Here is a 21,708-nt window from a genome sequence, read left to right as displayed (position 1 = left end):
ATTTAACAGGCAAAACCAACGAATTCTCAAAGCTTTCATCTTTCATCCTTACATCTAAAAGGGAGAAGAAGGTAGTTGCCAAAGGATATGCTTGATGAACCACAAAGAAGTTTCAAAAGGAATGGGATTATGTTAGTTGAAAATATCATGCTATACATGGACTAGCAATCTTTCTTGAAATCAGCCATAGGTGAACTTCTTTAGTTCTTTAACACTGAAAATTTAGGTTTTAGGTAAAACTTAAAGACTTCAGATGTTGATAATCAACATATGGTAAAAGTACCATGAAAACACTTGTATTAGAAATTAAATTATTGGAACGTTAAAAACAGCAGTCGAGGAAACTATAAGCAGCCTAACAGTACGAAAAAAGAACCCTTGGAGAAGCAAACCACCACCTTTTACCGGCGAAGGAAAACCACACAAAAAGTACTTCTGCTTGAGTTATTTTATCGAAAATAAAGGCAAAGGGAAAAGAACTTACTATAGCAGTCGGAGATGTGAGCGATGCCAGCCCTAAAGCCAGGTTGGCTGCTCACAAGGCGGCCAAGACAGCAAAAATAGGGGTAAAAGAAAGGAGGGTTCTGGAGAGAAAAAAAAATAGAGGGCTCTCGCTGCCAGTAAAGTCTAAATCAAAATTCCTGCAATTTTTTAAATGAAAGGATCTTTTAATAATTTTCTCACTGCACCAGGGCAATAATACTTAAATTCAACTGCAACAAGTAGGTTATCGGTAAGAAAACAATACAATGCAATAATACTTGAATCCTGCCATGAATCTGAGATTCATAAAAAAAAAAAAATCACTTCCTTCTTCACCAAAGATTTTAACATACATTGGTTAAATCCAGGAGTCAAACTCAAGAAATGGCATGCATATTGAACAATTCAAAACAATGTTCAAGTGAAGGGCTTAACACCCTATATTAATTACTATTTGGACATTCTATATATATATATGCTGCTTCATACTCTATTAAATCCTAAATCCATTTGTTTTCTTTCACCACCATGGATCAAAAATGACAGGTAATGCAATCCCCCACCTTTCACACCAATACCCAGAATGATTCAAAACCGAGCTTTTTCACTTGCTGTCAGTGAAATCTGCATCAATTACATCCCCTTCAGGACCCTTGTTTGATGAATCTGAAGGCCCGGTTTCACCACCAGCTGCAGGTCCTGCACTGCTGCCTCCGGCACCAGGTTGGTTGTAAAGTGACTGGCCTAGTTGCATAACTTCTTGGTTGAGTGCAGCCATGGCATCCTTCATCCCTTGTGTTGAGTCCCCTGCAATTGCATCCTTGAGTTCTTGTAACTTTGCCTCAACTTTCTCTTTGACTGGACCAGGAACCTTGTCTCCAAGCTCTTTCAGCTGCTTCTCAGTCTGGTAGACAACGGAATCAGCTTGGTTCTTTGTGTCAATGGCATCCCTTCTCTCCTTATCCTCCTTTGAAAACTTCTCAGCTTCCTTTACCATTCTATCAACCTGTATATTTTAACAGAAGAATCAAGCAAACAGTTTATCATCAAGACTTACATCGGAAAGGGTTTCAGAGCAATTTAAATTTAAATGCACACCTCGTCATTTGGCAAAGTACTGGCACCAGTAATAGTGATGTCCTGCTTCTTCCCGGTTCCTTTATCGACAGCAGTTACAGAAAGGATGCCATTGGCATCAATGTCAAATTTAACTTCAATCTGGGGAACACCCCGTGGTGCTGGTGGAATACCATCAAGTCGGAAGCTGCCAAGAGATTTGTTGTCCCGAACAAATTCTCTTTCACCTTGGAGAACATTGATCTCAACACTTGTCTGGCCATCAGCAGCTGTTGAAAACACCTCCGATTTGGAGGTGGGAAGTGTGGTGTTTCTTGGGATGATTTTGGTCATGACACCACCAAGAGTTTCGAGACCAAGTGACAACGGGGACACATCCAAAAGCACAATATCACTGACATCTCCAGATAAAACACCAGCCTACAACCAATAGGGGCAGACGGTAAACATCAAAACAAGAATTTAACATTAGTAAGATGAGTTGTAGCAAGTAAACAACAAACACACCTGAACTGCAGCACCCAAGGCAACAACTTCATCTGGATTGACAGTCACATTAGGTTCCTTGCCGGTCATCTTCCTCACAAGTTCCTGAACAGCCGGGATACGTGTTGATCCACCAACAAGAATAACCTCATCTATGTCTTGAAAGGACAATTTTGCATCCCTAAGGGAATTCTCCACTGGTGTCTTGAGCCTATAGCATATATTAGATACCGAAACTTAACACCTTCAATGATTAACACGATAGAGACCAAACAGTATATATATATAGATTAGCATGATAAAAACTACCTGTCAAGAAGGTCTGAGCACAATTCCTCAAACTTAACCCTGGTAATGGTGGTCTCAATGTGTTTTGGCCCATCTGCCGTGGCAGTAATGAAAGGTAAACTGGAAAACGAAAAGGTTACGTTATTAACACAATGTAGAAAATGCACAATCACTAGTATGCACAAGAAGAAAATACAGACAAACAATTTTACCTTATATTTGCCTGAGTCAAAGATGATAACTCCATTTTAGCTTTCTCAGCTGTCTCGGTTAACCGCTGAAGAGCTTGTTTGTCTTTCAAAAGATCAATGCCTTCATCTCTCTTGAAGCTGTCAGCAAGCCAGTCAACAATTCTCTGCACACAAAAACATAACATATACAACATACTTCAGCACTGAAAAATACAATTAATATTAAAGAAAAAATCATCGGTCCAAGTATAAATATACCTTATCAAAGTCATCACCACCCAAATGTGTGTCCCCAGATGTAGAAAGCACCTCAAACACTCCATCACCAACTTCAAGCACTGTAACATATTAACACATGAACAATCAAACATTTGCTAGTATCCTCTCACTTGTGTCCAATACATGAGTTTGAGATATAACCTTGAAACAAACTCCAAACACATGAAAAAACTTAAAAAATTTTACCATGTCCCTTTATTTGACATTCACCCCGGTAAAAAATACCATAGAGATCCTTGTATTAGGATTCGGAATGCAATTTGAAATCCGCTCAAAAAATGGGCAAATTAACCCTTGTATGCTATATCAAAAAGTAAATTAGTCCTTCAGTTTCCATACATTTCTACTGTTAGCCACGCCAATTTTTCAAAAATAGATAAAAAACTTTAACAAAACAGACCAGTTTACTCTTTAATTTAACCTACATGGACTAATTTACCCCTTTTTTAGTAAATAGGCAAAATACAATCTGACTCCTAGTATAAAGACCTCCGTGTACTTTTACTCATTCACTGAGATTCCGATTAACATATATTATGTCCAATATAGGTACATTCAATATTTCCAAGACTAATGTATTATCACATTCCCAAATCCATGTTCGGATATAAGTCGAATATAAGTCGGCAAAATTACCTGAAACATCAAAAGTACCACCTCCAAGATCAAACACAAGGATGGTTTCATTGTTCTTCTTCTCAAACCCATATGCCAAAGAGGCAGCCGTAGGTTCATTGATAATCCGAAGAACTTCTAACCCGGCAATTCGACCGGCATCCTTTGTTGCTGTCCGTTGGGAATCATTGAAGTACGCAGGGACAGTAACAACAGCTTTTGTCACTTTATCGTTTAAAAACTTTGAAGCATCATCAACAAGCTTTCTTAAAACCTACATCCAAAAGTAAAAACAACCCATTAACGATAGAAACATAGAAATATACTAAATATAGAACACAATAAACACATCAAGTAAATTATCGTTTAAATTATGCTATTAGTCCCTATACTTTACAAAAGTTGTAGATTCAGTCATTTTTAGTCCTGTAGTTCTCAAATTTTAAAATTCCAGTCCTCACAGTTAAATTCATTAAGTTCTGATAATTCTAAAATCTGAAGGGACAAGTATATCATAATATTTATAATATCATGTCAGATATTACTCGCTAAAGTCCAGTTAACTGGATTAATGACTGTCATCTGTTGCAAGACTAAAATGAACAAATTTAAGTGCAAGGACTAAATCAATCACCTCCGCAAAGTACAGGGACTGATAGCAGAATTTAACCTAAATATTAACTGTACCTGAGCTGAAATTTCCTCGGCGGCGAATTGTTTACCAATGGCAGGACACTCAAGCTTAACATTACCATTGTCATCCCTTACAACCTTATAAGAAACCTGTTTAGATTCCTCGTCCACTTCTGACATCTTCCTCCCAATAAACCTCTTAACAGAGAAGAACGTATTCTCAGGGTTAACGACGGCTTGTCGTTTAGCAATCTGCCCAACCAACCTATCCCCAGTCTTTGTATACGCCACCACTGACGGCGTCGTTCTTTGCCCTTCCGCGTTCGTAACAATCGTGGGTTTCCCTCCTTCCATAGCCGCAACCGCCGAGTTAGTAGTCCCGAGATCGATTCCGACCACTTTCTCGTTCACAACTCTAACCGGCCCAACATTGTACCGTTTTCCATTGGTTTTCGCTAACCGTAAGAAGGCTGCGTTTAACGGCGACGGTTTACCAAGTCGTTGACCGAAGAAAACGGTTCTGGGTGCATGGTGGTTGGGTTTTCGAGAAGAAGCGAAACCGATGCCACCGAGTACGTGGATTTGAGCAGTGGAAGAAGCCATTTTAAAAACAATTGGGATTGAGAAACTGAGAGAAACCCAAAACCCCAAAGGGAAAAGAGAGAGTGAACTAATAAAAGGGAAGGTCAAAGGGGGATAGACTTCTAGGAAGAAGATAAGGGGGAAAAAGCGTAGTAAGGGTTTATAGGATTTTATATTTTTTCTTAAAAAGAGAAAACAAAGGGAGTAGTGTGAATGTTTGCGTGCGGTGTGTGTGAGGGTTAGGTGGTGACACGTGGATTAGTTTCTAGAATGATCTAAAGTGTTGGGTTTCTTTTAGGACCTTGATGATGATAATTTGTGGCTGTTTGGATGGAGAGAAAAATCCTGGTGGTTGGAAAATTTGGGCTGAAAATACAGATACTTTGTTTTGTTTGAAACATCTCTTGAACAAAGCCCCAAAAGCCCAAAAATGATTTCTATTTTCTCTTTTTATTATTATTAAATAAAAAATTTATTTGAGCCTTTAATTTTAAAAAAAAATCATTTCAATAATTCATTTAATTTTTTTGATTTTTTAGATTGTCATCTGAATGTCACATAACATAGGGAATTAATTAATTTTTTAAATTTTTTATAAAAATTATTTTAAAATGATTAAAAAGATATTTTTAATCTTTTTTAATTTTTTAAAAAATTAATTAATTACTGATATAACATGCACAATAGATATCACATCAACAAAGTTAATACACGTTTATTTTTCCATCCATTTTTAGGTGATTTAACAAACAATCCAAGTTTAAAAGATAAAAGAAACAAAAATTTAAAAGGATGACTAAAATGACTTTTTTTATAAAGTTGTAAAGCCAAATAAAACATTATACCTTCAAATTTTAGTCTATATATTTTAATTTTGAGACATTGAGTTCTTATACTCTTTTTTATTTAAAATCTTAATCCTCCGTCATTTTTGTTGTTAAAATGATTTTTTTGTAAAGTTGTAAGACTAAATAATACAAACATAGTTGTAGCTTAGCAAACAAATGTCTTTATAATAATAGCAAAATTAACAATAAAACAACAGTTATACAATATCCAAACAATAACAATAAAATAATAAAAATATAACAGTAAAATGACAACAAAACAGTAACAAAAAAACTTCGGCCAAAAAAACCTACTCGATGTTTAAACCATTTAGAAAATAAACTTTATTTTTTGTCCAAATATATTTTTTAAATATGTATTTTTACCCAAACCCTCTCAGTTTTCGAGCAAACCTTCGTGCCTGGACAAGTGACTCAGCCCGTAATTAAAGTCTAGTTAGTAAATTACACCTAAAGTAACTAAATCATTAATAAATTTATATTTTGGTCACTCATATTTAAAAAGTTACAACAATCCGAACATACCGGACTTACTATATAAATTTGCTTAACCCACCCTAGATATTCAGGCTTGTATCATCATATAAGCAAGTCATACATTGTACTCTTTTGTATTAGAACATGATGAAAGTTATTAAATATGTCAAATTTCGAACTTATATTAAATATATCATATTAATCATGTTTAAATACAAAAACATCATTTCGTATTTTCGAGATTATTGAAGCTATTGCAGTCGCAACATACATACATCAAGAAGGGATGATATACAGTTTAGAATCTCGAGCCGTTTCCATGAATCAAAAACTGGAAGATCAGTGCTTTTCCCATTGATTTCCGAGGTAAGGAAGACCGAATTTCGATCTGTTCTGCATCTAATATGTGAGCTCTCGGTGTGTAAGAGCTTCGATTCCTCGACAACTTCAAACTGAATCTTACTTTGCCATGGATGAACTCTTGAAGTATCATGACGTATAGCACAAGCAATCTCATTCCTTCTCAGTGATTACCACAAACACATCCTTCACTGACCATCTTCTTCTCTCGTTTTTGTTTGGCGGATTGATAACGGCTCTCTCGGCATTTTCTAAACGGTAACCGATAACAATCTCTCTCTTTTGTCGAGCTCGTAAGATTATTTCGTAGAAACTCATTTCTTCACCTTCATGAAGGTAAAGCTCTGCTAATCTAATATGCAGCTCATTTCCCTGAAAACAGAGTATCCAAAATTACATGAATGATTAACTTTAGTCCCTATACATTAAAACAAAAAGTAAATTGGTCTTTTCTGTTAAAAATTTCATCCATTTGTACGGTTAAAAACTGACATGATTGATGGAATAACCAAACAATAATACATGACGTGCCACGTATACCTCATGCTGACGATACTAGTTTTATTAGTAAAAATAGATGAAATTTTTAATAAAATAACCAGTTTACTCTTTAATCTAACTTATAAGCTCTAATTTGCCTATTTTTAAGTAGAAGAGTCAAAATGCGATCTAGCACCCAGTACAAGGCCACCCATGATACTTTTACCCATGATAAGTATGTTGTAAGAGCATATAAACCTAAGCAAGGAACTGAATAACCTAATATATATATATAAGCCTAAGTGACTTTTTTAGCATTTCCAACCCGTGTCCAACATGAGTATGGAGATGTGAACCTCAAAAAATCCTCCAAATAATTGGGAAAAAATTGAAAATACCAATATCAGATACATACACTCACATCTGAGTCAAAGCAACACGGATTTTCATCATTATCTTTTAATCCTTTGAATGACCATGCCAATGGTATAAATCTTTTTCAATAGGGTGATCGATTCTTGTATCTGATATGTAAAAAAAGGAAATGAAGAAGCTTATCCTGTCCAATCTTATTCAACTTCGGCAGTTTTTGGGGCCATTAAATGTCCTTCAGTCAAAAGGATATCGATTTACGGAAGCTTATCCTATCCAGTCTTATTCAACGAGGTATTAACTTCTGCCTCGAACCAAATCGACTCGTTTCTTATTCCCATCTCAGTAATAAATAGCGAAACTTTTAGTGTTATGCTATAAATGCTATTTGGACAAGTCTCATAACATGATTTAGCAGATCAGGGGCAACTTCTGCACAAGTTAAAAGTCGACATAAAGGTTACGGGAGTACCTCCTCTGCAAAAAGCTCTTCTAGTACATCATTTATTTGCCGATCCTCTGCAACCATGGCCAAGGCCATACTGACCAGCTCATTTGATAAAACATAATCACTAATCTTTGACATGGACAATAAATTTTTAGTCCTCGGATCAAGTATTTCACTAATTATTACTGATCTATCGGAAGCTTGCTGCATCTCCCCAATCCAAGAACCTCGGGAGAAACTTCCTCTTTGACCTCGGGTTACCATAGCTTCTCTATAAGGAAGACGCTTAGCCTGCCAAAAGCAAAATATTCAAATTTATGGCTGACAAAGACAAAGACCGGAAGCCGATATCTGAAGTATAAGCATGTAATATGCTATCAAGATTCACTAATATGCCTGTTTTCATGGATAATAATAAATAGTTAAAAACATGCTTAAAGTTTGTTGATGAAAACCAAATAGTTCACAAAGAAATTGAGTCGAGCAGTAGCAACGGCAAGGAAAGCTTTTCCTACTAAGCAAGTAGAAAAACTATGGACCGAAAAGAATCCACTGATTTGAACTAGACTTAAAGATCAAAACTCATAACACCTGAATATCGCGAATCAATAGCAATGTGGCAAGAGATCTGGAATCAGCTTGAATGGCTGAGTCTTCCACAGATTCATCAGCCAGAATTAGTATCTGTACAGACCATTAAATATATATTTAGAAACCAAAAAAAAAAAATCCCTGAAACTTACCTCTTCAATCATGACATATCCTAATTCAGAAGGGTATAAAGGACCTATTATATGTCAAATAGCACAAAAAAAAATCATGCTGTGAGGAAAATCCTTTTTCATCTTAAAATGCTCATTAACCGACATTCATCTAAAATATGTTATGACGACAAATCTGCAAGGTGGCTGCCAATGCCACGCCTTCTAACAATTACCAAGATTATTATGAACTGAAAATTCCTTGTAATTTTCTATCATAATATACCATTGATAAAGATACTTACTGAATCAAACGATTCCAATGGAAGACTTTCTAGGTGACGCCGTATCACTGCATTACCTTCACGATGAACCAGTGTTATATTAACCAATCTACTGAGGTCCAGACCACCATCAATGAGCTTCCTTTCCCTCTCACTTTCGACTACCTCATTGAACATCCAGAGCTCTGATCCAGGAGCTAGGAAGGCATCCAAAACCTAAACAAACATTAACGAGAACACATCCGTCATAAGACAAAGAACAAAATGTGTTCCTATTTTGTGCATCAAAAGTAAAAACACAAGGGGGAGTCTTGAAATTGGTGAAGATTTCTTGGAGTTAATAGCTGATATTGAGTGACAATTTGCAGAGTGGGAGTATCATCCTTGATTCCACATAATATTACCATAATCATGTCTTCCATATCTCGTCTCCAACCACAAAGAAGTATTTTTTCCGTCAACTTTGGGACAATAAAGTCTCCAGCTAAACTCCCTCTCCATACCTGCAGCATTCAGCCGAAGAGAAACAGGATTAGGAGCTACAAAAAGAACGTACCACAATCATATCATCAACGTCTCTCCTCCATCCACAAAGTAGAATCTTCTGGGGCTTTCTTGCTGGTCGAGCAATGTGCATGAATGATGCTCCATTGACCTGAATGACCAAATTGATTATATTTTTGTAAGTTGTTTTAACTATGGTATGCCCCACTTATTAAATTTCATCATCGGCACCACCCTGTTGTGACAAGCCATACCAGCTCCTTTTCCTGTCCCTTTTGGTTCCTAAATTCTCTTAATCAGTTTTCTAGATTACTCCACAATCATAACAACAGATTCTTTATCAGATTAGACTGAGAGAGAAAGAGAAACAATCAATAAGCAATTCTCTCCAGTTCTTGGTTCAGTTTTCCACTAGTTTCTTGTGCCACCGTTGATGGTGTTGACCACAGAACATAGTGATGGCCAAATTTTAGTTAAAATAGACTAAAGGCAGACAACAAATCTATCATAAATCTACAGTTTCCTTCATAAAGTGTGCATAAATATACAAATGACCACTTCAGATTGAGACAATTTAGAAGAACTACCTGAAAACTGACTGAAGACCTGAAAACAAAAACTATGTTCTAGTTCTTGCCATGAATGTTTTCTTTATTACACTTATTTGTTTCTGCATTTAGTTTATTCATTAAATTGATTTCTCCAACTACTGAGCCTCAAGGCAGCCTGATTTTAACAAGGCAACATATAGGCCAAATAGAACCACAAAATGAAAAAATGGATAAGGCTAGCAAGAATAACCACAAAATATATTTTGCATTTAGAGAAAGAAAAAAGCAAATGAAATCACCATAGGTAATGCGCCTGGAGCATAGGTGTCATCATCTTCTGCTATAACAAGAACTTCGTCTCCTCCTTGTAGAACATACGAATCTTCAGGATTCAGGATAATTTTACCACCTCGTGAAGCAACTTTGACTCCACAAGGAATAGCATCAGGAAAACTAATCAACACATCCTCAAATTGCATGCCGTCCAATTGTGGCCATCTTTTTATGTAGAACTCACAATTTTCAAACCCAAGGATATCTTCCCATATCTGTCATTATCACTCCAATATTACTAAAGGTATAACTGATAGGATGCTAAATATAGTCCAAAAAGATCCGCAAGAAATGTCACACTATAAATTGGAGAAGCTAACCTGTGCAAGTCCAGGTTGCCTTGCGCATTGAATCATCAAGCGCCCAATAACATCATGAGCTACAACTGTTTCAACAAGTTCTCCACCAACAAGTTTCACCAGAACCTCATTGTCAAGATCACTTAGTTCCACTACAATATGTCCTCTTAGACCTTCTTTTACTCCAGTCAAACTTAAAACTGTTCTCAAAGCACGAGCATCACTCTGCATTACACCATGAACAAGAGTCAGCATCCATCATCAAACCAACATCAGAGATACATCAGATTAACACGTTTGCAAAGACCTGGTCAGCATTTCCGTCATCAGCAAGGACAACAATTGCACGGGCCTTGGACACAGAAACCTGAAAGAATTGGCATGTTAGCAGAATAATTAGTGGCCCCAGTATGTACAAATCCTTTAAGCTTTAAATATCTTCAACACCAAATGCATGGATGAAATTAAAACAAAATGAAGCTGCAGCTATCACACTGGAGTGTTGTAAGGTTTCCTCAACTACATTAGCTGATTCAGCTTTATATTTTTAGATTATCTTTAAAGAGGGTTGAGCCTGCTAAATCTGATAGTGTGATTTTTAGCCAACTTATTTTGAAATACGAATAAAAAAGAAAGGAACTGTACTTTTTTAAGGTCAGCCAGAATTAGAGGGCTTCCACTTCTGCATATCACAGATGTCCCTCTGAAATCAAACTCCATTTTAGCAATATCTAGCTCCATCTCCTCCTTGTCCCGTTCAGCCATCACCACAACAATCCCTCCACCCAAACTCTCATTAGCTATGACAAGTTGATTGAGCAATGAACCCTGCAGTGACAACAAAATAATCAACAATGTAGAGAACAACAGCATAAAACCTGTCACATATATAAGAGTTGAGTCTGAAATTTGTAGAGGTAATCATAGGTCATCAATGTGGAATACAACAATTTTTAAAATACTAAACGAAAATGCCAAAGTGTCTTCTTTGAATTCAGAAACGTAATTCTATACTGAACATTAAATCAGGCGGTAAGCCCTGGATCTTGCATATAGTATGTGCAAAGACAAATTTATATGTTCGTATGATGTAGAACAAGAATCTAGAAAGAGTTAGGGAGTAGAGATTGTAGGAAAACTTCAGAGAGAGAGAGAGAAGAAATTAGGGAGAAATAAAAAGAACTAGGGATGGAAAACCAGAGAGAATAATTTTTTTTTCTTAAAGGGGGAAAAAAAGAAGGAAACAAAGAGAGTCAACACGGTAGAAATCTCAATATCGTAATTTACAACAACAGAAATCGACAACATAAGTGCTTATAACTCAACCATAAGGGGAAAATGTCAAATATAAACAGAAGTGTCCAAAATTTCTGATTGAACCCAAAGGATAACTAATTATATTTTTTAATCAACTTCCTTCATCCTGTATCACCAGACATTAAAAAAATATATAATACATATGCAGATGGTGTAAATATATGTAAAGGTCCAAATACTAGAAAGATTGGCCTTTATTCAAGAGGAAAATGAATTACGTCAACCAAGAGTGAACAAACTTAATAGACCAAACCCAATGAGATTCGTAACCATGGATAAATTGTCTGATTAAAAGTTTACCAATTTATCACTCCACCCAAGAATTAGAGTGTGGTTTTGCTCAACAACCTCACTTCTTCCTTTTCTCAACGAATCGAGCTTCTCAGAAATTGCATCAGAAACAAGCCCAAGCATCATTGCAAATATGAGCATCCCACCAAAGCTTATTGAAACAGAAACTAATCTGGGACCCATTCCTTCAGAGTTGGCATGGTTACCTGAATCAGCAACATAAGTCCAAGATAACCAAAGGCAATCGGCTAGGCTATCATCAGTGACGCCAAAGAGTGCCAATCCTCCAAGGCAAATAAGCATTAGAGTTGCAACCAATAAAGCAAGTGCCTTAGCATATGGATGAACTGATAGAAGGACATCGACTCGATATTCAAGTTGCTTATTAAGAGAAACCTTTTCAGAACAATTGTATGAGGATCTAAACTTAGAGATATAGTCAATATACTTGAAAACAAAGAGAGGCATGGATAACAGTGCAATCGAGACAGTCAGAGCTAGAATTTTTAATCCTTTACTGGAAAGATGATCACCCTCTTGCAATATAGAAATAGTATCAAAAGTGTCTGACGTATTGCAAGCTTGTAATCTAATATTCATAGTTGAAATTTGGTCCTGCAATCAAGAAACAACTTTTGTTTAGCAAGTTTTCTCATATTAACTAGTTGACAATGAGTCGTAGATGGATCCTATAATAAGAGCAGATGCACGTTCACTTAATTATCACTTAATTATTTGCGAGCAGAGGCTTCATTTTGTCATTACTGTTTTCCTTAGTTCAAAGAAATGAAGCTAAAAATGCATTTCCATACAAAAACACATACTAATACTTTTGCATGGTAAGAAACCAAATTTGTGACTACAAACTATGGAGCATTTTTATGTTATATGAGACAAATATGTTCTTTTTTTATACAATACAAGTTCAAAAACACACACGCTCACCTTAGTCTCAAGTATGGATCAACTCACTTCAGCTAATGGGCCTACCACTCGAGTTCATGAGACAAATATGTTTGAATGTGCATTATTTTATATATATTTGCCATAGTTAGTTTCATAGCAATTTTTCCAGAAGCAAAAAGTAAAAATCAAAACAGTCTCAGTAAATAAATCATTGAGGCATTAACTTCTCATGCAAGTTAAAAGAAGTAAGAATCAGTTACTGAAAACTCTTTAAAGTACAAAAAAAAAATGATAAACATGTAAAAATAAACTGAATCATAAGACCAAAAACAAAAAAAAGACCAACTTGTTGGCCATTGAAGCAAGTTCATGCACTAAAATAGAATAATTCCAGTTAATTAAACAACATAATTATAAAATAGGATCAGCTTTATAGGGAAATGTACCTGCAAGTCAATGACTTGATTATGTAAAGAGAAATTCTTGTGCACTAAAGAACCAAAAGCTGTAATTAAAATCTGTAAAAACAAAGTATACAAACACTATCAAATATCGACCAAAAAATAAGAAGAAGAAAGTCAACTAGAACAAAATGGGGAAAAAACAAAAAACATACAGCTATGTAGGAGGCCATCTGCCACCGGATTTTGACCCGTTGACCGAAATCCCGAATTCCCATTTCGCCGATAGCTGTTTTCACACCGGAAACAGCCTTAGAAACGTCCCGTTTCTGTTCCAAAACGGGGTCCTCCTTTTCTTGTTTTGCCATTTTCTCCCTCCTGCGAAGTTCAATTCTCCGACGAACCCTACCATACTTTGGGTCTCCATAGGCGGCGGAACCAGAGGAGGAAACGCTACGGAACGTTGAAGTTTTGGGTGGCTTCCAATCAGTATGAGAAGAGCGAGAGTGTCTTGGAATAGTGGAGAACTTACGGGGGTAATTTGGGGATTGTGGAGAATTAGAAGTGGAGTGGATGAAGGAAGGTGAAGGGAAGAACCAGTCCCTGCTGGAGGAAGGAGATGCTTCTGCTGAATCCAGGGACATGAATAGAACAATTGGAAATGTTTAGGGGTTTTTTTTGCAATTTGTGGATTTTTCTTTCCTTTATTTTCTTTGAAATAATTATAGTGAAGTCTTACTTTGGTACCAAATTTATCAATACACTATTGACTAGTTGTCAGATTTTAAAATAATCAAAATTTTCAATTAGACTATTTTGATTGATGGTGAGGTTCTTTGAATCCTATACAAACAATAATATTTTTTAAAAATAAAACTTTTTTTTAAATCTACTTATTTTTTATTATTATAACAATTAACTTATTGTTTTAAAAGGACCAATAATAAATACTAAAAATTTGAGAGTTAAAATATAATTTTATCATTATATTAATTTATATTTTTTAAAATTAAAGGGGTTATCAAAATAATTTTTCATTTAAAGGAGACAAGGCCATTACTCGCCCTCTCTCCTCTACCCTTGATAAAGGGTTTACTTTGTATACATCCCAATCATCAAGCATCCCATTTATAGGTATACATGGTAGAGGGATGAGTTGTTAATTAAAAATACCATCGGTGTCAATGTAAGGTGGTTAAGTTGAGTGTTTGCATATATTCACTTCATTGACATGACATTTTACGAGATTAAGACTAAACTTCTAATGAAGTTAAGCTTCGTCAATTTCTATTTTCAAGTGTTGAATGATACATCGAGTATTTGACTTGAATATAAAAATTACCCTTTAGATGAAATATGGATTAAGATAAATCTTTGATGAGGCTAAAAAAAATTCTAAAGCATTACGATTAATGTTTCAATTGTTGTGCCTTTGCGTTAATTGTTCGTTATGACAGTTTTTTTTTAAAGTTATTTCAAATTCTCGCTTAAATATTTATAAATAAAACTTCTTCATGAATTCAAAAGATTTATTTTCTTCTTTGCATTCATTTTTTTATCGAGGAGATTTCCTTTTTCATTCTATATCTTTTCGTGTTTGTCATTTTATTCTTTAAAATTGACGTTAATTTTTCAAAATTCTAAACTATCATTGTTCCAGTGATAGGCTTGATATGGAGTCTTTAAGGAATGTCATTGAGAAGCGAGACATTCAAATTACTTCATTAAATTCAAATCACTCGATGGGCACTAAAGAGGTGTGTGTAGAGATTAAGGGTACCTTTTCTTAAAGCATATGTTATATTAAAGATAACGTCGTGTTTAATATTTAAATAATTTGTGGTCTTTTTTACTTACGAGGGATTAAGTAGAGTGTAGTGTATGATATCCCAATTTCATTTGAAATTTGTTTTCCTTTAAGGCTCGAATAGAAGAACTAGCTTAAGGAGATACAAACCATTACACAAGTAAATATGATAGTTGGTAAATCATCTTCCCTCGAACAGGACAAGGCATCTAAAAATATTAGTACAATCTATTTTTATAGTCCATAGCATTTATGTACTAAGAATTTTGTTAATATTAATGGAATAGTTTCTTACTTTGTAAAACTACTTTGCATTCTTCATTGTTTTTTGTTTACTGGTTTCATGATTTTGTCTTTTTTAATCAAAACATTTTATTGATTGGCTTAGTTCAAATAGGCAACAATAGTTTTTCATACAATTTGTTCAACTTTTTGAGGTAGTTTTATTACAAATAAGGGGATCAAACCTTATGCCTCTAAGTCTTCTTTAGGCTTCAAAGGGAGATGAGATCTCTCACCTTGATCACCATTTTTCATCAAGTAGGACAAACTTATTACCTTAATCTTCATTGGGCTCCAATGGGGACAACACACCTCACCTTGGTCATTTTTCATCAAGGGGACAATATCTCTCATATTGGTGTTGATTAGGCTCTAGAGGGGACGAGACCCCTCACCTTGGCTATTTTTTCATCAAGGGGATAAGTATCTCATCTCGATCTTCATTAAGCTTTAATGGGGAAGCTAGACATCTCACCTTAGCCATTCTTCATCACAAAAGACAACACCTCTCACTTTGGTCTTCACTTGGCTTCAAGGGTAATTAGAACCCTCGCATTAGCCATTTTTCATCAAGGACAAAACATCTCGCCTTGGTCTTTATTAGGCTCCAGGGGGGACAAGATCCCTTGCCTAAATTTCTACACCAAAGCTTATACTATAGCACACTCGTAAGTAGCTCTCACTAAGCTTTCTTCTATGTTACAAATGATGAGAAGGGTGCATCTTATTTACAGGTATGCCAAAATGCATCATACTACTAAATTTGATCCATTTAGACAATTAGGATTGTTTTTAGCATAAATATTTTAGTTAAAGGCTGTTTAAGGCCCTTTAAAGTGAACAATGGTCTAATTTGTTCTTTTATTTAACTTATAAGGATTAATTTATTCAATTTTTTAATAAAGGGAGACAATATAATTTGCCTCTTAATATAAAGACGTCCATGGTACTTTTACAGCTCACCCTTCTGCTTATTAGCATGTATTCAGTATAGATTATTTACTGCCCCATTTGTGTAGTTCATCGGTCTGTTTCATATCTAGACGTGTCATGTCGTTTCGATTAGTTGAATGTAAGATGTTTTTGGCTTTACAGTTCATGCTCATATTCGCTTCCGATATGTATGGTTGTGATGTTATTTTAGGCTTGCTGGGAAGAAGGATAGGATCTCTGACTAGATTTTCGTTAAATTTGCAGTATAGGTTGTGAAGTCTAGGCCGGCAGACGATGTGCCTATGCTACAATCTTGTACTTATAATGTTACGTTTCAGGCTGTAGCTCCGAGAAGTGTATATTTCTACCCTTTAAATACTAAGCAGAGGTATGGAAATTGTAGCAAGGGAGGGTGGAAATGCTCTGTCGAGTCCAAGGTCGATGGAATGGTGAAATGAGCATACATCGAATCTGGAATCACCAATAACGTTGCTAACCGGAAATAGACTGCTACATATACGATGAAGTTCAACCCTGCCAGGACCATCATCGCATTTGGATCACATGAACGAGAAATTTTTCTTTGGAATATCCATGGGGACTGCAAAAACCTTATGGTTCTAAAAGGACACACGAATGCAGTCTTGGATTTCATTGGATGGATCCTAGATAATATCGGCCAGCCCCGAGTAGAAACGGGAAAACAAATCAAAAAATGGCGGAACACTCTTCTTCTGTGAATTCATGCTTTCCATCGCGAAGAGGACCACCTCTTGTTTCGTTAGTAGTTCCGATGACGGAACGGCTAAACTTTGGGATATGCACCAAAGAGGTGCTATCCAAACATTTCCTGATAAATCTGATGCATCAGATAAGATCTTTACAGGCGGGATCAATAGTAAAGGTGAAGTAACGATGACACCTTCAAAGTCATCAAGATATGATAACGGGTATGAGTTTAAGTTCCAATGGTTCCTATCTTCTAACTAATGGTATGGATTGCAAACTCTGAATATGGTATATGCGCCCTTACGCACCACAGAATCGTTGCGAACAGATTCTCGAAGGGCACCAACACAATTTCGAAAAGAACTTGCTGAAATGTGGCTGTTCACCCGATGGAAGCAAGGTCACAGCTGGTAGTTCAGATAGGATGGTGTACATATGGGATACAACATCCCGGCGCATCTTGTTTAAGCTACCTGGCCATACAGGACGAAACCATCTTCCATCCTAATGAACCTATCGTCGGTTCATGTAGCAGTGATAAACAGATTTAAAGTTTACGTGGCATTATACACCACACGAAATTTTAATTCGAATACAACTAAAAATTACTAAATTAAATTAAAATGTCTAAATTCACACCTTACACATGGTACAATAATTAATACAATAATTTAACCTTTTCGCTAATTTTTTTATACAATTTAAACTCATACGCCCATCATACTACTACATAGATAAACTTATGGATCAAATCTAATCTCGAGCATGGATGCATTCACGTCAATTGATGGATCTATTGCTTGTTTTCACTTTTCTTTTGTTAACTACGTACATATAAATTATTAAAATATAAATTTAAATGTCAAATATCAAAGCATGATAACCAAATTATAATGAATTTAAGTAAATTAACATTTCAATTTTTTTTTTAAATAAAAAAAACTGGAACCAATCACAAAATTATTTTGGTGTCATCATGCATAAGCCGAACATCCAATCATATTTTCTCCATTATCTACTATTGTCCCCTACATAGCTTCTAAATTCTCTAAACTAGATCCGTGTTCAAATGCTGATTATTAACCAATCAATTAATTGAACCAAGAATCTAAATTAAATTTAAATTATAATTTTGGCCTTTTTTTAAGGAAAAAAAGGGACAAATTGTCTGTTTTATAATGCTTCATTATTACACTTTATAGTTTAGCAAATAGCAAAAAAGCTAGCCGTTACAAAAGCTTTCGACTTCAAATTTTTCTTAGCGCTCTAAATTCGAACGTTAAACCCCCAACACTATATATACACTCTTTCAACTCCTCCCTTTCTTCACCAACAAAACCCTAAATTTCGATTCAAATCCAAGCTCTCATCAATGGGGTTTTCAATTAACAACTCAGTAACCCAATCCCACACTCGTACCCACAAAACCTTCCTTATAGCCAGCTATTTCCTCTTGGGAACAGCCTCCGGTTGTATCTTCCTCACTCTCTCCCTCCGTTTACTCCCTTCCTTATGTGGTCTCTTCTTCATCCTTCTCCACGCCATCACCATAGCCGGTGCCGTCACCGGTTGTTCCGTCGCCGTTTCTGGGTCAAACAGATTCTACGCAGCTCACATGGTGGTTATGGTGTTAACATCGATATTTCAAGGATCCGTTTCGGTTTTGATCTTAACCCGAAGTAGTGATTTCTTGGGGTATTTGAAATCTTATGTTAGGGAAGATGATGGGATCGTGATATTGAAGCTTGTTGGTGGGCTTTGTGTGACGGTTTTTTGTTTGGAATGGATGGTATTAGGGTTGGGATTTGTGTTGAGGTATTATGCTTTTGTTGAAGGTCATGAAGGTGTCGTTAATGGCGGACAGTATCAAAGGAATGGGAAAGTTCAAGTTTAAAGAAAATGAGATTTGTGTTTGAAATATTGTAAAAAGCTTCGCTTTTTGCTTTTTGATTTCATATTCTTGTATTTTTTTTTGTTGAATTATCACTTTGTGATTCATAATTTATATTGTTGATTTATATGATATTTAATTTGTTGAAAATGTGATCAATCCTATGGTCTCTTTAATTGTGCATCAATAAATGTAAGCAAATAGAATCCAACTTACACTCTAGATATCGTGTTGAAGTGTATTTATCTTTTTATTAAAGGTTAAAAAATTTTACCATAATTTTAAATAATCTATATCAAAAATTAAACAAATTCATATTAAAATCATATTTTTTTCGAAATTTCAAAAAAAAATAGACATCTTACAAATATAAGTTATTTTTAAAATCGAAATTTTCAACTTACTTAATTATTATTATTTGGATTAGGATTGGAATTTCGTAATTCAAAAACTATAAAAGTAAAAATGACTAAATTAAAGGCTAACTAATAATGGTAAAAGTACAATAAAAGCCTATATTAGAGGTCGAATTGCATTTCTCTTACTAAAAAAATAGATAAATTAATCCATGTATATTAAATTAAAGAAAAATTGGTTCTTTTGTTAAAAATTTTATCAATTTCTACAGTAAAAAAATAGCCATTGTATATCAGCATGAGATACATATGGCACACCATGTGTTATTTTCTGATTATTCTATCAATTATATTAGTTTTTAACAAAACAAATAGGTAAAGAAAAAATTAACAAAAAAGATCAACTTCTATTTTGATATAACATATATGAATTAATTTATTCTTTTTTTAAATAAAAAATGATAAAATATAATCTGACTGTTAATATAAAGAAATTTACCACTAGTAACTTCTACCTATTACATTGACTAAGAGAGTCTTTTGGACGAGAGATGTGATTATTTCTAAAAAAATAAAAAATAACGATAATAATAAAATTAATTACTAGTAAAAAAATTTTATCGTACCACAATCATCGTAAATATATACTTAGAGTTGAATACAGCTGGTTAGAGAGAACTATGACCCTTTTAAATATTGTTCCAATTCCCAAAATATTTGTTAATTTATAAATTAATTTTAATTACAACAATTTTTTAAAGACATTAATGTTAAATTTTAATTGTAAGTAAACAGTGTGTTTGAAAAAGACAACCTGGGAATCACTTTCACAAGACAAACGCATCTTTGTTTGAATTTTGTGGGACCCCTTCACGTTTTTCCATGGCCATGGGAATGGAATTCTATACTTGGACTTCTTTGTAACTTTGAAAAATTATGAAAAATATAAATATATATATATTATATTGAATTTATTCTATTCATATCATTTGAAACCTGCAACAAGCTATTTGGTACGAAAATAATAATAATTCCATCCGTACTTAAATTATCCTCAGTCCTTCAATTTCAAAATATTTTAATTAAATTCTCAAAATATTAATATTATATCAATTAAGTCCTTAACATTAAACGTCTTCAAATAATAGCTAAATTTTAAATTAATCTTTAAACTTTAAAATATTTTGATTGAGCCCTCAAAGTATTAGAATTGTATGAATTAAATCCTTCCATCACCGTAGTATTATCTTGGATTTTAAATAGCCACTTAAATGTGATGTGAAATATATTTAAATAATTTGTATCAATTGTAAACGCGTGTGTACATATTACAGACAACGTTTATCCAATGTGTTAAGGGAAAAAAAAGAAATATTCTCCTAACATGTGAGATCTACACTATTAATACAGAAAATACATATAAGTTTACAAATTGATCCACATGTTTTAAATATGCTTCTTATAAAATCTGAATAATATTAAACATCTAAATTGATAACTAGATTGACGAAAGGACCTCGTTGATACAATATTAATACTCCAGGGATTCAAAAGCTTAAGACCAATTTAAATTTTGGACAATAATTTAAAAAGATGTGGTGGAATAAACTGCAAAAAATTAAAATTATGCCATGTTTTATCTATGTTAATTTAATAAATATCCCTTCCCCTTGGGGTGTTTATGAATTGGACCAAGTTTCAGTTCCAAAAAGTTTCAAGCTCAAACCCAACTCACTCAAAAGACTCGTTTTATTATTTAAAAGTAAAAATATATATTTTTATTTAAATGTAATCATAAAATATAAATATTAATTTTTTTATATCAATTTTTTTACATTCTCATTATTTACAAATAATAAAACGGGCTAAATCAAATCGGGCTAGAATTAAAAAATATAAACTCGAGCTCTCCAAACCTTAACTCATAAACACTTCTACGTTGATTACATCAATAATTTTTTGAAGAATATATTGATATGAACTAGATTTGAGTAGACAAATAAATTAATATAATATTTGTAGTAAGTTACGGATGTATCGATCATGTTGATAATTAAATTTGATTTTAATAACCTCTCTCTCCAAATAAAAACTTTGTTTCCTATATAGGATTAATATATTATTTGGTATTTAAATTTGATTTTTTTAAAGTGGTATATGCGTTATTTTTTTGGTTTGATTTTGTATTTATATTTAATAAAAATTATATATTTTTGGTATCTAAAAGTAACAGTAGTAACTTTTTAGTAGTATTCTGTTCGATTTTTAAATGTTCTGATCTGATCGTATATGCTAATTTTTAACACAATACATAAAACTACCCATAACCCCTCCCAACCTATAAATAAAAAGATAATATGCTTTAGCACACTTGAACCGACGTCCTATTGCATTGACAATAATATTTATACCAATCGAATTAAAATTTAATTAACGTAAATTTACATTACAGGAAAATTAACAAAAGAATTCGGTCCAAAATTATATCATTTAAATATGATTCT

At 34.1% G+C, this 21,708-nt stretch overlaps 3 protein-coding genes and 1 pseudogene across 8 annotated transcripts; 2 read left to right on the top strand and 2 right to left on the bottom strand.

Moving 5' to 3' along the window:
* Nucleotides 1-794: 794 nt before the first annotated feature.
* On the bottom strand, nt 795-4,813 carry LOC107927450 (heat shock 70 kDa protein 6, chloroplastic). Its single transcript, XM_016858502.2, has 8 exons — nt 4,107-4,813; nt 3,441-3,693; nt 2,784-2,863; nt 2,547-2,689; nt 2,356-2,454; nt 2,068-2,257; nt 1,582-1,980; nt 795-1,489 (listed from the first exon to the last, which is right to left on the bottom strand). The coding sequence occupies exons 1-8, from the start codon at nt 4,653-4,655 to the stop codon at nt 1,088-1,090; spliced, it is 2,115 nt and encodes a 704-aa protein (XP_016713991.1). The 5' UTR covers nt 4,656-4,813; the 3' UTR covers nt 795-1,087.
* A 1,308-nt stretch (nt 4,814-6,121) lies between these two features.
* Nucleotides 6,122-13,962, bottom strand: LOC107927503 (ion channel CASTOR). Of its 6 annotated transcripts, XM_016858586.2 has the most exons (13): nt 13,422-13,957; nt 13,252-13,323; nt 12,433-12,514; nt 11,909-12,105; nt 10,937-11,119; nt 10,599-10,658; nt 10,313-10,516; nt 9,959-10,207; nt 9,009-9,107; nt 8,626-8,820; nt 8,211-8,303; nt 7,644-7,910; nt 6,122-6,691 (listed from the first exon to the last, which is right to left on the bottom strand). In XM_016858586.2, the coding sequence occupies exons 1-13, from the start codon at nt 13,848-13,850 to the stop codon at nt 6,473-6,475; spliced, it is 2,349 nt and encodes a 782-aa protein (XP_016714075.2). In that variant the 5' UTR covers nt 13,851-13,957; the 3' UTR covers nt 6,122-6,472. The 6 variants fall into 6 exon arrangements, 5 of the variants coding, with proteins under 5 accessions (XP_016714075.2, XP_016714073.2, XP_016714072.2 ...); XM_016858584.2 differs by lacking the exon at nt 9,009-9,107 and adding an exon at nt 9,161-9,259 and having other exon boundaries at nt 11,909-12,514; nt 13,422-13,958; XM_016858583.2 differs by having other exon boundaries at nt 11,909-12,514; nt 13,422-13,958.
* A 2,656-nt stretch (nt 13,963-16,618) lies between these two features.
* On the top strand, nt 16,619-17,508 carry LOC107927437 (U5 small nuclear ribonucleoprotein 40 kDa protein-like; annotated as a pseudogene).
* Nucleotides 17,509-18,190: 682 nt separating this feature from the next.
* On the top strand, nt 18,191-18,998 carry LOC121214041 (uncharacterized). Its single transcript, XM_041087671.1, has one exon. The coding sequence runs from the start codon at nt 18,330-18,332 to the stop codon at nt 18,849-18,851; it is 522 nt and encodes a 173-aa protein (XP_040943605.1). The 5' UTR covers nt 18,191-18,329; the 3' UTR covers nt 18,852-18,998.
* Nucleotides 18,999-21,708: the final 2,710 nt, after the last annotated feature.

The sequence above is a fragment of the Gossypium hirsutum genome, chromosome A02 (assembly GCF_007990345.1).
Source record: "Gossypium hirsutum isolate 1008001.06 chromosome A02, Gossypium_hirsutum_v2.1, whole genome shotgun sequence".
Lineage (NCBI taxonomy): Eukaryota > Viridiplantae > Streptophyta > Magnoliopsida > Malvales > Malvaceae > Gossypium > Gossypium hirsutum.
Note: the sequence above shows the minus strand (reverse complement) of the source record. Positions and strands in the feature narration are given on the sequence as shown.

Bases quoted from the DNA above. Each gene is read 5' to 3' on its own strand.
- LOC107927503 (XM_016858584.2), bottom strand. From the start codon at position 13,850: ATGTCCCTGGATTCAGCAGAAGCATCTCCTTCCTCCAGCAGGGACTGG. The intron at 10,208-10,312 runs GTTAGCTTCTCC...TGATAATGACAG, and splicing joins GGCAACCTGGACTTGCACAG to ATATGGGAAGATATCCTTGG. The intron at 6,692-7,643 runs GTACTCCCGTAA...CTCTGTTTTCAG, and splicing joins AAGAGCTTTTTGCAGAGGAG to GGAAATGAGCTGCATATTAG.
- LOC121214041 (XM_041087671.1), top strand. From the start codon at position 18,330: ATGGGGTTTTCAATTAACAACTCAGTAACCCAATCCCACACTCGTACC.
- LOC107927450 (XM_016858502.2), bottom strand. From the start codon at position 4,655: ATGGCTTCTTCCACTGCTCAAATCCACGTACTCGGTGGCATCGGTTTC. The intron at 2,455-2,546 runs GTAAAATTGTTT...TTCGTTTTCCAG, and splicing joins TTGACTCAGGCAAATATAAG to TTTACCTTTCATTACTGCCA. The intron at 2,258-2,355 runs GTAGTTTTTATC...TATATGCTATAG, and splicing joins TGCTCAGACCTTCTTGACAG to GCTCAAGACACCAGTGGAGA.